The 17766-nt window shown below is 45.0% G+C and overlaps 1 protein-coding gene across 1 annotated transcript in view; it reads right to left on the minus strand.

Annotated features, from left to right (window-relative positions):
- Positions 1–294: 294 nt before the first annotated feature.
- The window catches only part of LOC137342794 (glycoprotein endo-alpha-1,2-mannosidase-like protein), a 50760-nt gene continuing 33288 nt past the window's right edge, over positions 295–17766 (minus strand). The window contains exons 3-4 of the mRNA XM_068006980.1: positions 2062–2138; positions 295–931 (exon numbers count right to left, since the gene is read on the minus strand). Coding sequence (XP_067863081.1) covers positions 295–931; positions 2062–2138 — 714 coding nt within the window. The remainder of the gene's footprint in view (positions 932–2061; positions 2139–17766) is intronic.

A 17766-nucleotide genomic window follows, 5' to 3' on the forward strand; every position in this document is an offset into this window, starting at 1 on the left:
AACTATTACATTAACTCAATCCAAAACCCTATCCCAAACCTGAACAGTGTACCAGCTGAATGGTCTCTTGGGATGTGCTATTAGCTAAAATGCCTCTGAGGCCTGCTGACATAAACTCCTCAACTCCAGCACTAGGAGCATAGCAAACTGGAACCAAAGATGCAGGGGGCTGCTAAAGGCATATTCTGTAAACTTCATAGATCAGAAAAGGCTTGTGGTAAATTTATTTTTAAAAAAACAAAGTCAAAGTTCAGTTGCGGGTATTTTAGGAGGAGCTTTTTTGTCTATAAAGCCTTACATCAGCCACTGTTCTTTCTCTTTGCAAAAGTGTTCTGCCCATTTGTGGGTCAGCTCCAAATACAGGTTCGGTCCATGTGGCAGATAGTCCAGGTAGGTGTACTGTGCGGTCTTCTTTTGCGCCGCCTTCTCTATCTGCGTGCCCTCGTGCCACTCGTTAAAAGATGTGATGGAGATGATCTCTGGCCTCACCGTGAGAGCGGCATGGAGTGCGGTTTCATAGTACTTTCCACTGACCCGGTTCCTTGTGTTATGATTATTCCATGGGCGTATCCTGGTGTCTACGTATCCAGGCCCCACACTCGGAATGAACATCAGGTTGTTGCTGTCACAGAAGGTCTTGATAGTCTTCCAGTTTTGGTGGGATGACCCAAATGAGAATCCGTTGGATGCAAAGTAGGTGTATAATCCATCAAATCCCGACTCCAGGATGTCCTGTTTGTGCTTCTCCTCCACTATCAACCCAATGAACATGCCATCATATGGCGTATTGCGGACACTGCGAGATCCTGAGGGTGTGAGGAGATTGGCCCAGGCAGCTGGGAGTGTCAGGTAGGAGTCGTAGATGTAAAACATGGGCAGTAATCTGCCAGTGCTGGTCCTGTACCTGTAAAAGGCTGAATGGGACCCATATCTACAAAAAATATATAATTAATTAGTTAAGTGTGAAGAACGGAGATCTTGGACAACAAACTATTACAGAATTTAAGCAAACGAGGAAAGATATAGCCCATGGCAAGACCTTCGTGAGCCCAGCTGGTCTTGGTCATAGCATGGCCTGTGTGGGACACTGCTCGTCCTAGCAATGGAGAGGCTTGCTTTGGAAGCTGCTGGGGTTTGGAGCATTTAACGGGGTGATTTTATCTTGGTGGTGAGCAGGGTGTTAAAAGGTAAAGATATCCCACTGAATTCCCCACAATTTCTAAATATTGTACAGGGAGGTAACTGTACACTTATCTTTGCTTTTTCATTGCTGCTGAATGGAGACAGTCTGGGAGCATCCATCATACATGTGATATTCTACCCCTGGCCCTCTCCCTTGTCTTCTTTCATGATGTCTTTGGAGTTGAACATAATGACGTTGTATTGGGGCAGTTCTACACCATATATCTGCCCCTAGCTAGCAGTTTTAAAGCATGTTAAACATGTTAATTAGGGGTGATTGAGTGACACCAAGTGTGTAGATACCTCCCTTTAGAAAATTGAATGATTATGGAATAACTTAGCACTGCGTACCTCCTCTTTTAGGTTCTGCCCACAACCAATAGTTCGCCAGTTTGGTTCCCCTCCCCCTCCTTCAGATCTGTTCTACGCAACACCTGACTCTTCCAATCCAAAGTTAGTAACACTCGTGATCCACTCATCGATCTCATGATGTTCTGAAGTGGGTTTTTTTGGTACTCGCAATCATACAGGAAATTTAAACATGTAGACACTTATATATGGAGGCATGTGATCAGTTCTCTTAACTTTTCAATTCTTTTTTCCTTCTGCCTCCATTTTTAGGGTACTGATTGTGCGTTTCCCTTGGTCCATTCCCTTCCCTTCCCCCATTCCCATCCCTTTCCTCCCTCCTTCCCTCCTCTGTCCCTAGACTCAGCTAACTCAAATCTTATGACTGCTGTATCCAAAAGGGCATATCCTTCACCCCCTCCTCTTGTCCACCTCATTCACTACAATCTTAGTCTCTGGGAGCTCATCCTAGTGTCCATCATACAGTGCCTGTAGCCCATGGACTCGCAGAGGTTCGCTGCAAGCACTCACTTGTCCACGATGTACTTGACGTTCTCGTACACCGTGTGGTCGTTGCGTCCTATGTACGGCAAGATGTGAAAAGCCACCTAGGAAAAGTGATGGGGCACACAATTAAAAAGGTGAAAGGGCACAGAGTTATTTTAGATTAAACGCCAAATGATCCACAGCTGAAATAGGACATTTGAGAAAAGTTTGTTGGAGTAATATCAGCGATATAACTGGAGAGTAACCAGTTCTGTTTCACATTAGATGGGAGCCTGTTACAGAACAGTAATTTCAGAAGAGTTTGGATGTAGCAAACCAAAGCTGCTCTAAACTCAAACAATCTTCATCTCCTACGGTGTATGCGAGTGTTCATCTGTCACCTGTGTTGCAATTTAGATTTGGCTATACTCCTGGAGTGGCATGGTAAGCAGATGCAGAATGTGGTGTAATACTCATCTGTACAGACCAGCAAGGTTCCATCCTTCATCTGTGCCGAGTTAGCTGATTTTAGCTGGGTTGCTGTCGGAAGCTCTACAATTGACCTTAGCACCCCTCTAGAGAGGGGAAACAATCAACAAGGGTTCCTGCTCCTGATTGATGTCCAGCGACCCTTGCTAGAATGGGCCTTGGCTCAGTGGTAACACTCTCAACTCTGAATCAGAAGGTCGTGGGTTCAAGCACCAGTCCAGAGACTTGAGCACATAATCTAGGCTGACACTTGAATGCTGTACTGCCAGAGGTGCCGTCTTTCTGACGAGATGTTAAATTGAGGCCCTGTCTGCCCTCTTAGATGCACATAAAAGATCTTATGGCACTTCTTGAAGAGAAGCAGAAATAGGAAATGGAAATTTCACACTGCTACACCAGGGACTCTTTGTGGGGTTGAGATTAAAACATGCTGTGGAGGTGGAGTGGAGGGTGTTTCACCCTGGATCTAACCCATGCTGTGACTGGACCTTTCCTTCCCCAAAAGGCTGTGGATGCTGGGTCAATTGACATTTTCAAGATTATGATTGACAGATTTTTGTTCGGTAAAGGGTATCAAGGGTTACGAAGAAAAGGCAGGTAAATAGAGTTGAGGTGCAGATCAGCCATGATCTAGTGGAACAGCGGAACAGGCTGAATGGCCTGCTCCTGTTCTTATGTTCCTATACCTGACCTGGGTGATGATGCAGAGTAAAAGGAGCTTTACTCTATAATAAGGCGTGTTACGTGGCCCAATTGTTTCCCTCCTGTCCGGGGAGTGTGATCTCCGTGCATCGCGCTCCCCCCTTTTACTTTTACAGTCGGATGTCGATTACACCTGACCCTGTGATAAAATGTGGAAACTGACTTGCCCCATCAGTCAAATGTGAAATCTCTGTGTTTACTTCAATGAAGCTAACTAGCTTAGTCTGAGGGCACATTTGTAGCTCTGTGTATTCATGGGTCTGTGATGTCTTTTGGTTTCCCACTATTTACACTATGGGGTGTGGCTGATAGGCAGGTACACCTCTCTCTGGCAGCACTGTGTATTAGTAGATCTCCTGTGGCAGAGCTCATGTGAATCAGAGGATTTATTGTTGTATGCCACGTAAGGGATAACATCAGGGCCACTGATATATCATGACTCAATACAGAGGCACTGGAGAAGGTGCAAAAAAGATTTAGAAGAATGATACCAGAATGATATCAGGAAAGAGTGTACAGTCTGGGAATCTTTTCTCTAGAAAAGAAGAGGCTGAGAGATGACCTAATAGAGGTCTTTAAAATCATGAAGGGGTTTAATACTACTTCATCTAACCCTAGAGCATATCCTTCTATTCCTTTCTCCCTCATTTAGCTTCCCCTTAAATGCATCTATGCTGTTCGCATTAACTACTCCATTTGGTAGCTGGTTCCACATTCTAACCACTCTCTGAGTGAAGAAGTTTCTCCTGAATTCCTTATTTGTAACTACCTTATATTTATGGGCCCTAGTTTTGGACTTCTCCAAAGTGGAAACAGCTTCTCTGCGTCTACCCTGTCAAGCTGCACTTGGGGGCAGCTCTGTGCTTTGGTATCGAGGACAATCCAAAACATACAAAAAATGGATGGAAAAGGACCAACTGGTCCATAAAGACTATCCCAGCCAGCCTATATATACCACTAACCTCTTCTCTCCCACTCCCCCACCCACACAATCTCCTAAAAGAGACAAAAAAGCAGAAAAAAAACACTAGGCCAATTTAGGAAAAGACTTATCAGAAATTCCTTTCTGACCCTCAAATGGAATTCAGCAAGCTCCAGGAGCCGACAGTAACTGGAGTCAATAATTACAGGTGCCCTTCATCTACCTCCTATAACTTGAGATGCCCTTGAATCTCAGGAACTTGTCCAGCTCCCATCTGAAGGACTGCAGTGAATCAATATTTACTGCACATTCTGGTAATCTATTTATGAGGTTGATGACGCTGTGAAAAGGAATATTTCTTGGCATCTAACCTAATACTTTGGTTTCCTGTGTATACTAATGCTTCTTAGTCCTCCCTTCCCTATGTAGCTCAGATAACCTATCCACCCAAACACAATCCATTCCCTTCATCATTTTAAAATGCTGAATCATATTAGCTTGAGAGTCTATGCTTCTCCAATGAAAAAAGGTCCAGTTCCTTAAGCCTATCCTGATAGCTAAAAGCCCTAAGACTAGGTATCATTCTAGTGGCCCTCCTCTGAACCTTCTCTAGGGTCTTTAGATCCTCTACACTGCAAGGGGCCCAAAATGGGACTCAGTATTCTAGATGTGCCTGTATTAAGGTTTTGGGCTTTGGCAGGACTGGGAATGGCCCAGTGTTTGGAAGAATTGGAATGGGGGTCTGAGGCTTGATAGTATTGCAGAGGGGCTACTGGACTTTGGCAGCATTGAGGATCCTTTGACCAGGCATCACTGTGGAGTGGAAAAAAGAGAAATATGAGTACCCAATACAAGCGGGTGCTATATGAGGTTTGACAGGACTGGGGTTGGAATGTGAGGTTTGGCTCACTGGTGGATTCCTGTTAGCAGAGTGGGGAGGGGAGGGGGCAGGGCAAAGGCCTGACAGCACAGGATGGAGGGTACCATATCTGGCAGCACTGGTTTATGACTTTCTAAAGGATCTGTGTAAACATTGAATTTGGATTCCCAGATATGTATCTCTCTGACTCTTCTTCTGTCTCTGTCTGCCTCACTCACTCATTGAGTCACACGCACACACACACCTGTAAGTAAATCTGAAAATGCTAATTACTATAAGCAAAACCCAGGTGAGAATGAAAGCTGTCAAATTTCAACTCAATTTTTTTAGTTTGAAAAAAAGAACTCAAATTATGATGAGGAAAAGCACACTGCCTTTTTCCTTCTGTGCCATACAGGTACTAATTAATTACAATGTTAACATTTTCTGACTGTCAATATAAATGCTAATCAGAGGCTTGATTGCTCTCCCCCCCTCTCTCTCACACACTCTCACTCTCACTCTCACATACTTCCCCTATCTCTGTGTAACAAGTATCACTAATTAGAATGTTATCATTTTCTACCTGTCATTGTAACACAGGCCATTATATAGAATCATAGACGTTTACAACATGGAAACAGGCCCTTTGGCCCAACATGTCCATGTCGCCCAGTTTATACCACTAAGCTAGTATCAAAGGCAGTTTGCTTCAAAATTCAACTAATTTGTTTGTTCAAAAAAATGAACTCACTTTATGATAACAAAAGACATTCTGTCTCTTTAATGCCCTTTTTGACATTTATAGAACACAAAGCAGGTGTGAAATCGGTAATCTGTTTTTTTTTTCTCTCTCACATGAATCCATGCCCACGCAGCCTCTCTGTTTTTTTTAAAAGTCAATATACACTTTACCTGAACAAAGTTATTGAAATTTGTTCTCTAGCTTTTTTTCAAATAATATTGCAAAACAACTCAGCAGAAACTTCTAGATGCTAGAGAAAAATATTCCAGCAGTTCAACTACTGAATGGTACTGATTCATCCCGGGAAGGTTAATATACTGCACATGCTCAGATTGTATAGACTAAATTTTGCTACAATCATACAGGGCTCTGGTGAGACCACACCTGGAGTTGTGTGTACTGTTTTGGTCTCCTTACCTAAGGAAGGATATACTTGCCTTAGAGGCAGTGCAACAAAGGTTCACTGGATTGATTCTTGGGATGAGAGGGTTGTCCTATGAGGAGAGATTGAGAAGAATGGGCCTATACTCTCGAGTTTAGAAGAATGAAAGGTGATCTCATTGAAACGTATAAAATTCTTAGTGGCCTGGCAGGGTAGATGCAGAGTGGCTGTTTCCCCTGGCTAGACAGAGTAGAACTAGGGGGCATAGTCTCAGGATAATGAGTGGGCGATTTAGGATTGAGATGAGGAGTAATTTCTTCACTCAGAGGGTGGGGAATCTTTGGAATTCTTTACCCCAGAGGGCTGTGGATACTCAGTTGCTGAGTATTTTCAAAACTGAGATCAATAAATTTTTGGACTCTAAGGGAATCATGGGATATGGGGATAGGGCAGGAAAGTAGAGTTGAGGTCGAAGATCAGCCATGATCTTACTAAATGGCGGAGCAGGCTTGAGGAGCCGTATGGCCTACTCCTGCTCCTATTGCTTATATTCTTATGTAATTTTGCTTACAATAGCACAGTTCTGGGCAAAAGTATCAAGCCCAGGCTTCTGAGAAAGGCTGAGGCCTTCAAGTTAAAACTTTAATGAAGGCATTAAAAGACACAAAGGATGAATCAATGGATACATTTAATTATGTTATAGTGAAATATGTAATTTTTATGAATTTTTGATTTTGTTTAAAACATTATTTTGGACATTGGGAATTTCAGTTACTGGGAAAAATGGTCAATCATTTTTTTTTCCAGCAAGAGTTTTGAGTGATTTGCAAAGAAAAGATAAATAAGATGGCTTGCAGTACACTCATTAAAACAATGTTATGTGACAGGCAAATCGTGTCACATCTAACACAGAAAATCCAAGTATCGTAGGTAACAATTTGGACACCTTTGGAATGAGATTTTCCAGAAGAGCTAGTTTGCAAAGGAGCTTTCAATGGAATGCATGCTCCACATATTAGTCGATCTCCCATAATGGGTAGTCAAGACCAATTCAAATTGTTCACATTAAGCAGGGTTAGAGGTTAGGGATAATGGAATCAATGTGAGTGTGGGGAGGGACAAAGGAGGAGGTGGTGGGTGAGAGAAGGAGAGAGAGGGGCAAGTAGAGCAGGGGGGAAGGGGAAGGGGAGAAAGGGAGAGGGGAGGTGGAGAGGAAGGATGTGCTGAGGAAAGGGAATTCAAATTGGGGTGGGTAGGAGGTTTAAGACATGGAACAATCAGCCATCAGAGGAGGAGAAATGTTGCCAGTGGGGGGGGAGGGGACGGGGTTGTTGCAGATTGGAAGTGCAGTTGAGGGGGGACAGATTGGCTGGTGGTGAGGGGGGTGGAATGTGAAATGTGGGCAGCAGGGGAGGGGGGAAGAGGTTAAAATCTTGCTAATTGGGAGAGGGACCATAATTTTGCTCATGGGGGTGGGTGGGTGGGGGCTGGAAACTTGGTCAGCGGTGGTTTGGAGTGGGACTAGGGGAGTCTTGCATCTAACTGAAGCACAACTGTATCCAGGAATACTTGTTTCTGACACTGAATCATAAAAGTTGGGAGTATTCCATTCCTCCTAAGCTCCAAATATGTTGTTCTACAAACTCTTCCCCCTTAGATCTCACTGAAATCAAGAATTATTTTAATCACTTCTTCTAATTCATTCTTTATCAGGTGCTTAAAACTGTGGAACACTTCATCCCCAGGTACCAGCTTGCCTCAGTTGGTAGCATCTAATGGTTTTGTCAGACGGCTGTGGCTTAGCTCATTCCATGATTTTAGCATAAGTTCTAGGCTAACGCTCCAGTGCAGTACTGAGGGAGTGCTGCACTCTCTGAGGTTGCATCATTCAAATGGGAGCTTAAACTGAGGCCCGGTCTGCATGTTAAGTAGATGTGTAAAAAACCCATGGCACTATCTGAAGAAGAGCAGGGAGCTCTCCCAGTGTCCTGACCAGCATTATTCCCTCAATACACATCACCACGAAAAACAGATTAAGCAATCACTCATTTCATTTCTGTGTGTGGGATCTTGCTGTGTGCAAAAACAGCCGCTTTATTATTTGTCTACGTAACAACAGTCTCTTGCACTTCAAAGTAATTCATTGTATGTGGAGCTCAACCATCTCCCCAGCCTTCAACGGCAGCATCATCACCAGGTACCCTAACAACCTGGTGAGTGTCACCATTGAAGCTTAACTGGACTAGTCGTATCATCAAGAGATAGGCTGAGACTGGGTATTATGCGATGAATGGCTCACCACTTGACCCCTCAAACCCTCTCCACTATCTACAAAGTTCGAGTCAGGAGTGTGATGGAATACTCACCATTTGGCTGGATGGGTGCAGCAGCAACAACACTCAATCAAGGCACCATTCAGGACAGAACAAATCTACTAAATCGGCGTCCTTGCCTCTGCATTCCACCACTGGCACACTCTGGCTTCAATATGTACTATCTACAGGATGCACTGCAGTAACTCACCAAGTTTACGTCGCCAGCACCTCGCAGACCTGCGACCTCAGTACTGGGTCCCTTGCTTTTTGTGGTGTATATTAATGGTTTGGACTTAAATGTAATGCATTTGGGGAGGGCAAACCAGGCAAGGGAGTACACAATAAATGGGAAGATACTGAAAGGTGTAGAAGAAGAGAGGGACCTTGGAGTGCATGTCCACAGATCCCTGAAGGTAGCAGGACAGGTGGATAAGGTGGTTAAGAAGGCATATGGAATACTTTCCTTTATTAGCCGAGGCATAGAATATAAGAGCAGGGAAGTTATGCTGGAACTGTACAAGACAAAGGTTAGGCCACAGCTTGAGTACTGCGTACAGTTCTGATCACCACAATACAGGAAGGATGTAATTGCACTAGAGGGGGTGCAGAAGAGATTTATGAGGATGTTGCCAGGACTGGAGAATTTTAGCTATGATGACAGATTGGATAGGCTGGGATTGTTCTCTTTGGAACAGAGGAGGCTGAGGGGTGATTTGATTGAGATGTACAAAATTATGACGGGCCTAGATAGAGTGGATAGGAAGGACCTATTTCCCTTAGCAGAGAGGTCAATAACCAGGGGTCATAGATTTAAAGTGACTGATAGAAGGATTAGAGGGGAGCTGAGGAAAAATGTTTTCACCCAGAGGGTGGTGGGGGTCTGGAACTCACTGCCTGAAAGGGTAGAAGAGGCAGAAACCCTCAACTCATTTAAAAAGTACTTGGATATGCACCTGAAGTGCCATGACATATAAGGCTACGGACCAAGTGCTGGAAAGTGGGATTAGGCTGGGTGGCTCATTTTCGGCCGGCGCGGACACGATGGGCCGAATGGCCTCCTTCTGTGCTGTAAATTTTCTATGATTCTACCACCAAGAACAAGAGCAGCAAGATCTACAAACATCATTACCTTCAAGTTGCCCTCCAAGTCCCAAACCATCCTGACTCAGACAAATATCCCCGATCCTTCGTTGTTGCTGGAGTTCCTAATGCCTTTGTGGGAGCACCATCACCACATGGACTGCAGCAGTTTAAGGAGAAGGCCCACTACCTTCTCTGGACCTAGGGTTGGGCCAGGGATGGCGTTAGGACTGTGCAACCTGTGTGGTTGTACGGGGCCTCGAGCCACTGAGTGGATCCAGTGACAGGACACCTGCTCAATGGTAATAGCTGTTTCCTGATCATTTGGTCAACTATTTTTATATTACCTATTGCAAACACGCCTTTTCACTATCGTACGTGTGGGGATTTGTTGCCGGAGTAAGTCGGTTGTATTTAGGATCATTGTGCAGTGAACTCTAGGGGCTCCAAACCAAACCTTTCCACGAGATCCCCACAAGGCAAATGCCCAGACCCTAAGAACTAATGCTTTAAAAAATACTCAAAAGCATTTTTTTGCAGTCATAATAAGGTGTTATATAAATGCAAGTCTTTTCTTTCTTTCATTCTTTTCCTGCTCTAATCTACAAACTTTTAAAACTCAATGGGGGCAATTTTGACTATTGATTCAGCCGTCAGCCATACATATCTCCTGATTTTTATTTCCATTGAAATCATACGGACATACGAAAATGAAGGGCAGGAAAAGACCAGCTGGTCCATCAAGCCTGCCCCACACTAATGACGCCTGGAGCATCCTAACTAGACACTTCTTACACTCCAGCAGCCATGTAATCTCCCGGGAGAGGCAGAAAACCAGAAAAGAACCCACCGCCAATAAGGGAAAAAAAATTTGGAAAATTCCTCTCTGACCGCCCCCCCCCCCCCCCCCGCATCCCCCCTCCCCCGGCGATCGAAACCAGAGAGATCACATTGACCGTGTGTAATATAATGAGTGGCTCAATCGATATCACCCGTTTTACATTATCACCCAAAGTCAAAAATACCATTTCTTGATACATTTTGTTGTCTCTCCTATTCTTTTCAATGTTAATGGTATCTAACACTACCCATTGGCCTTGCGTACAAAAAATTCTAAAATCATGAGGCAAATTGATCAAATTTCCACACAAACAGGGTGATGATAATCTGACACTTCCATTGTGAAGATTTGACAGCGTCAATCAGAGACAGTAATTGTGCGGCTGTTTCGATATTCTGTTTTGGGACACCCGGGAGTCTCTCTGTTATTTCAGTATCTCACAAGCCCACTGCTAATCTTTTGTTTAGGCGCTTTACAACCTTTTGGACTCAATACTGATTTCAATAACTTCAGATCATAACCATTGCTCCCGTTTTTTCAGACAGCAAGTGCTGGTAATGGTTCTGCTGTTGCCATTTACAGCTCCTCTAGACCCATCTTTTGTTTCTTTACTTGTCCCATTACCACCCTCCTTACCTTGCACCATCATCCCTTTTGTCATTTAATCACTCTTACCCTCCACCCTATCAGAGACCTTCCCTTTTGTTCTTTCCTCCCCTCCCTCTCCCCCCTTTTCCTGTACTTGCTTATAAACTGTTTAATCTTCAACTTCTTCCAGTTCTGACAAAGGGCCATCAACCTCAAACATTGGACTCAATGTTACCAGGGCTGCGGGTTCGCGGCGGGGGGGGCTATTGGGTGCGTGGGTAACGCACCCGGTGAAATCAGTCTGCCCCCCGCGCGATCGCTGCCTAATTGGATCCATTTACCTGTTGTTATAGAATCATAGAAGTTACAACATGGAAACAGGCCCTTCGGCCCAACATGTCCATGTCGCCCAGTTTATACCACTAAGCTAGTCCCAATTGCCTGCACTTGGCCCATATCCCTCGATACCCATCTTCCCCATGTAACTGTCCAAATGCTTTTTAAAAGACAAAATTGTACCCGCCTCTACTACTGCCTCTGGCAGCTCATTCCAGACACTCACCACCCTTTGAGTGAAAAAATTGCCCCTCTGGATCCTTTTGTATCTCTCCCCTCTCACCTTAAATCTGTGCCCCCTCGTTATAGACTCCCCTACCTTTGGGAAAAGATTTTGACTATCGACCTTATCTATGCCCCTCATTATTTTATAGACTTCTATAAGATCACCCCTTAACCTCCTACTCTCCAGGGAATAAAGTCCCAGTCTGTCTAACCTCTCCCTGTAAGTCAAACCATCAAGTCCCGGTAGCATCCTAGTAAATCTTTTCTGCACTCTTTCTAGTTTAATAATATCCTTTCTATAATAGGGTGACCAGAACTGTACACAGTACTCCAAGTGTGGCCTCACCAATGCCCTGTACAACTTCAACAAGACATCCCAACTCCTGCATTCAATGTTCTGACCAATGAAACCAAGCATGCTGAATGCCTTCTTCACCACCCTATCCACCTGTGACTCCACTTTCAAGGAGCTATGAATCTGTACTCCTAGATCTCTTTGTTCTATTACTCTCCCCAACGCCCTACCATTAACGGAGTAGGTCCTGGCCCGATTCGATCTACCAAAATGCATCACCTCACATTTATCTAAATTAAACTCCATCTGCCATTCATCGGCCCACTGGCCCAATTTATCAAGATCCCGTTGCAATCCTAGATAACCTTCTTCACTGTCCACAATGCCACCAATCTTGGTGTCATCTGCAAACTTACTAACCATGCCTCCTAAATTCTCATCCAAATCATTAATATAAATAACAAATAACAGCGGACCCAGCACCGATCCCTGAGGCACACCGCTGGACACAGGCATCCAGTTTGAAAAACAACCCTCGACAACCACCCTCTGTCTTCTGTCGTCAAGCCAATTTTGTATCCAATTGGCTACCTCACCTTGGATCCCATGAGATTTAACCTTATGTAACAACCTACCATGCGGTACCTTGTCAAATGCTTTGCTGAAGTCCATGTAGACCACGTCTACTGCACAGCCCTCATCTATCTTCTTGGTTACCCCTTCAAAAAACTCAATCAAATTTGTGAGACATGATTTTCCTCTCACAAAACCATGCTGACTGTTCCTAATCAGTCCCTGCCTCTCCAAATGCCTGTAGATCCTGTCCCTCAGAATACCCTCTAACAACTTACCCACTACAGATGTCAGGCTCACTGGTCTGTAGTTCCCAGGCTTTTCCCTGCCGCCCTTCTTAAACAAAGGCACAACATTTGCTACCCTCCAATCTTCAGGCACCTCACCTGTAGCGGTGGATGATTCAAATATCTCTGCTAGGGGACCCGCAATTTCCTCCCTAACCTCCCATAACGTCCTGGGATACATTTCATCAGGTCCCGGAGATTTATCTACCTTGATGCGCGTTAAGACTTCCAGCACCTCCCTCTCTGTAATATGTACACTCCTCAAGACATCACTATTTATTTCCCCAAGTTCCCTAACATCCATGCCTTTCTCAACCGTAAATACCGATGTGAAATATTCATTCAGGATCTCACCCATCTCTTGTGGTTCCGCACTTAGATGACCTTGTTGATCCTTAAGAGGCCCTACTCTCTCCCTAGTTACCCTTTTGCCCTTTATGTATTTGTAGAAGCTCTTTGGATTCACCTTTGCCTGATCTGCCAAAGCAATCTCATATCCCCTTTTTGCCCTCCTGATTTCTCTCTTAACTCTACTCCGGCAATCTCTATACTCTTCAAGGGATCCACTTGATCCCAGCTGCCTATGCATGTCATATGCCTCCTTCTTATTTTTGACTAGTGCCTCAATCTCCCGAGTCATCCAAGGTTCCCTACTTCTACCAGCCTTGCCCTTCACTTTATAAGGAATGTGCTTACCCTGAACCCTGGTTAACACACTTTTGAAAGCCTCCCACTTACCAGACGTCCCTTTGCCTGCCAACAGACTCTCCCAATCAACTTCTGAAAGTTCCTGTCTAATACCATCAAAATTGGCCTTTCCCCAATTTAGAATTTTAACTTTTGGGCCAGACCTATCCTTCTCCATAGCTATCTTAAAACTAATGGAATTATGATCACTGGTCCCAAAGTGATCCCTCACTAACACTTCTGTCACCTGCCCTTCCTTATTTCCCAAGAGGAGGTCAAGTTTTGCCCCCTCTCTAGTCGGGCCATCCACATACTGAATGAGAAATTCCTCCTGAATACACTCAACAAATTTCTCTCCATCCAAGCCCCTAATGCTATGGCTGTCCCAGTCAATGTTGGGAAAGTTAAAGTCCCCTACTATTACCACCCTATTTGTTCCGGGTTCCCCGCTGCTGATCTGTGCGTCAGGCGGACTGCGCATGTGCAGTAACGTCTGTCAGCTGGAGGAGCTCGATTTAAAGGGGCAGTCCTCCACTGACTGATGCTGCAAGAAATAGGAAAAATTACAGCATGGAGCAGCCCAGGGGGAAGGCTGCTCCTAGTTTAATGATGCCTCACTCCAGGTATCATTAGATGGGGTGAGGAGGAGGGGGAGGACAGAGATCTTCCCCCCGGCGGGCGGGAGGAAGCGGCCTGCCTCTGCCACCAGGAAGGCCTGGCTCGAGGTGGCAGAGGAGGTCACATGCACCACCAACATATCACGCACCTGCATACAATGCAGGAGGCGCTGCAATGACCTAAGTAGGTCAGCCAAATGAGCTTACTCATTCCCCTACATTCCGTCTGCCACATCACCGCCCCCACCCCACATCTCCTTCTGCACTGCCAACACTACTCTGTCACATCACCCCTCACACCCACTCAAACCTCATCCTCATCTTACCTGTACTTACTCACCTCGCCAGTACTCATCCCGCCACTACCACTCAACCCAATCCTCATACAATCTCATGGCTCTATCTCATACTCACCCTCTGATGCATCTCTTTCATGGTCAGCCTCACTCAACCTGCCACTACCTGTGCTGCAGCCACAGGGCATGCATCACATATGTGCAGTAGGCAGCGTAAGGCAAACATGTCATGAGCATGAAGGGGATACACAAGGGTGTTTGAGGGTTTGTCATGGCTTTTACTTATATTTAATTTCTGACCAACTCACATCACATATTATATTGGCACCACTACTGCCATGTCTTTGCAAATCTTGTCTGGTTTGTGCAATAATGCCCTTTCCTGAGGATCACAATTAAGACCCACACCTGATGCCACCCATTGTGTCACTGCAAAGTGGGTGTAGGTGTATTTGCAGGGCTCTTTTGTGCAGACGACTGAGAGACACCAGCGATATCCCCGGTGGCACCCTGGAAGGATGCGGAGGAGAAGTTGTTGAGGGCAGTGGTGACTTTGACAGTGACAGGTAAGAAGATGGTGCTCGGGCCAGCCGGGAGCAGCTCGGCATGAAAGAGGCTGCAGATGTCCACGACTACATGTCGAGTGACTCTGAGCCTCCGTGTGCACTGCTGCTCAGAGAGGTCCAGGAAGCTGAGCCTTGGTCTGTGGACCCTGTGGTGAGGGTAGTGCCCCCTGCGACGCATCTCTCTCTCTGCGGTTGCCCTCCCTCCTGCTGTGCAGGTGGATGTGTCACAGCACTGTGTTGTGGAGCTCCACGTGTCAGAGGTGGACGCTTGGCTGGCGAGGCTGGTGATGCTGTTTGCCCTCCAAGGAGGTCATGACTGCAGCTACGGTGGCCCCCATCCGGAAGATGTATATCTGAGGGGGTCCGCAAGGTAGGTACATGTGTCTGGATCCCGGGGTAAGTGTGCAAGTTGGTGAATTTGATTGTCAGGAGGAGGGTGGTGGAGGCCAAACTTTGTCCCAAGTGACAGAGTGGCCTCCTGCAATGAGTGAGGGTCCCCCCCCAACATCTGTCAAATGGACCTTTGCAGCTGCCACAGGCTGATAGCTGCAACACGTCCATTTCAACTGGGAGTGTTTCCCCCAGTATGGGAAACAGTCCCAGTTGTTTCTAAAATCCCACCCCTCCTCACATATTCCCTTAACCAGTTCTGTTAATGACCTGAAATACCTCGGTAAATAGTCTCAAGTGGCACCCCGCCGGCTTTAATTGCCTGCGGGAATCCCACATGCGGGGGCTGCGCGCGCACGTCGGCGCGTCTGTGGGGAACCCGGAAGTGGGCGGGTTGGAGCCGGGCTCCCACCCGCTCCGGGATTCCCCGATTTTCGGAGCCCCCCCTGCCAGGAACACACCCGATCGCGGGTGCTAAAATGGAGGCCATTAACTCTGTTTCTTTCTCCACAGATGCTGCCTGACTTGCTGAGCTTCTGTTTTTATTTCAGATTTTCAGCATCCGCAGTATTTTGCTTTTGACCATTGTTTTCACCCTCTGAAAGTAATTTACAAAACGTCAAAACCAAAATAACTCTATTTATAATTAAACATAGGAATAACTCTTAATGCACAATAATGAATCTCAATACATAATTAGTTGCTTTCCTTCTGTCCTTGACATGCTTATTTTTCATCTTTTTAAACCGTTGTCAGGGGCTATTGATTAAAATGAGAACATGTCAGCATTTAAGTACACTTTAGTTTATGTATATTGATCAGTATGTCCTTGTAATCCTCTAATTGTAAGGGAAGTCAAGATTTAAAGACTTAAAAAAGATTGGCAACGCAGCGGTGTGGTGAGCTGGAATATCATCCTTTCATTTCTGGGACCAGGCTTCAAATGCAGTCGGCATCAATGAGATAATGACTGCCCTCTCCGCTCCTGTGAGGACTATGCAGTAAATAAATCTGTGGTGATCTGAATCTCATTCCTTTCGGGTCAGAGTTCATTGTGCAAAGCTGCCCGTAGATTGGCATTAAATTGGTCTCACTCAGAAAGAGTCTACAAGGATAGGTGGTGGAGGAAACAGAAATGGCACACTGTAGGGGCTGCTCTTCTGAGGTAGGGGTTAAGGATGTTGTTGGGGTAAATTTGGCACTGTGTATATAACGTGTTTGCTCAGATAGAACAACACAGCTTAATCAAAATAGTACTACATGAGCTCCTTAAATTAACATGGTTTACCTGAATCCATGGTAAGAGGAGAATAAGCCTTCCTCCTGAACCGTGGCATGAGATTCTGAAATAAACTCGTCATCAATTTTTTCCCATGATTATCGGTGCTACAGTTTGGTATTTGTTGTTAGTGAAATTTCTAATTTGATTGAACCTAAATTGGACTGTGGATTTATTCAACCAATCTGAATTGGTCTCAATTTGGGTCGGTTAAGATGTCTCCTCCAATCTTCTACAAGATCATGACCAGATCAGCACAGCTTCACTCTGCCTCTAACCTGACTTATAAGTGCTTTACATTGACACTAGATGCAAAAGAATGGGCTATCACTGGCCTCGGAACTGACCTCCATTGAACATTGAGTGAAACAAAGAATAATCAGAATGTGCCTTGCGTACCAGTGAAGAGCACAAGCATTTTCACACAAGGTTGAGTTTTGTTTCTTGTGAGTTCTCCAGTCAGTGTCACGTTTTTTTAAAATTGAAAAATCAAGATGAAGATCCAAGGCCCATATTATAGGACACTACCATGGCTGAAAAGACTAAAATTGAAGAAGAGCTAATTCAGGTAGTAGAGGAGAGAATTAGGCAAAGAGCCAGGGAACCATCGAGAGGGACCAAAGGAAATGTCAAGACAGTGATTGTAAGAGTGAGATAGAGGGGGAACGTTGGCTTAGAACATCTTTGGGTGTCTTAATGTCTATGAGAGGTGGCGGTGGCAGTAGTCCAGGTACAATTAGATCTGTTGCCTATTAATATTAACTTGTAGAGGTATATATCACATCAATTCTGCTGGTATCCTTTCAGTTCTCTTTTGAAGATGATGTGTTGGTTGTATGATGTAAGACATTCTCTGGGTCTTACTCACAGAGTGCTGTTCAACAGATTTCTGAAGGTTTTGCATTCTGATTTTTATGATTTCTATACTCTGAGGTGTCAACGATGTCACATGATTTCTATACTCTAGTGTGAGTTCATCCACTTTGGACTTAAGGAAGACAGATGAGAGTATTTTCTAAATGGTGAGAAGCTAGGAACTGTGGAGAAGCAGGGGTCCAAGTACAGAAATTACTAAAAGCTAGCGAATAGGTACAAAAAATAATTTAAAAGGCTAATAGAATGTTACCCTTTATTTCAAGGGGACTGGAATACAAAGGGGTGGAAGTTATGCTACAGCTGTACAAAGTTTTGGTTAGACCGCATCGGGAGTACTGTGTCCAGTTCTGGGCACTGCACCTCAGGAAGGATATATTGGCCTTGGAAGGAGTGCAGTGTG

The sequence above is a fragment of the Heptranchias perlo genome, chromosome 26, assembly GCF_035084215.1.
Source record: "Heptranchias perlo isolate sHepPer1 chromosome 26, sHepPer1.hap1, whole genome shotgun sequence".
Classification (NCBI taxonomy): Eukaryota; Metazoa; Chordata; class Chondrichthyes; order Hexanchiformes; family Hexanchidae; genus Heptranchias; species Heptranchias perlo.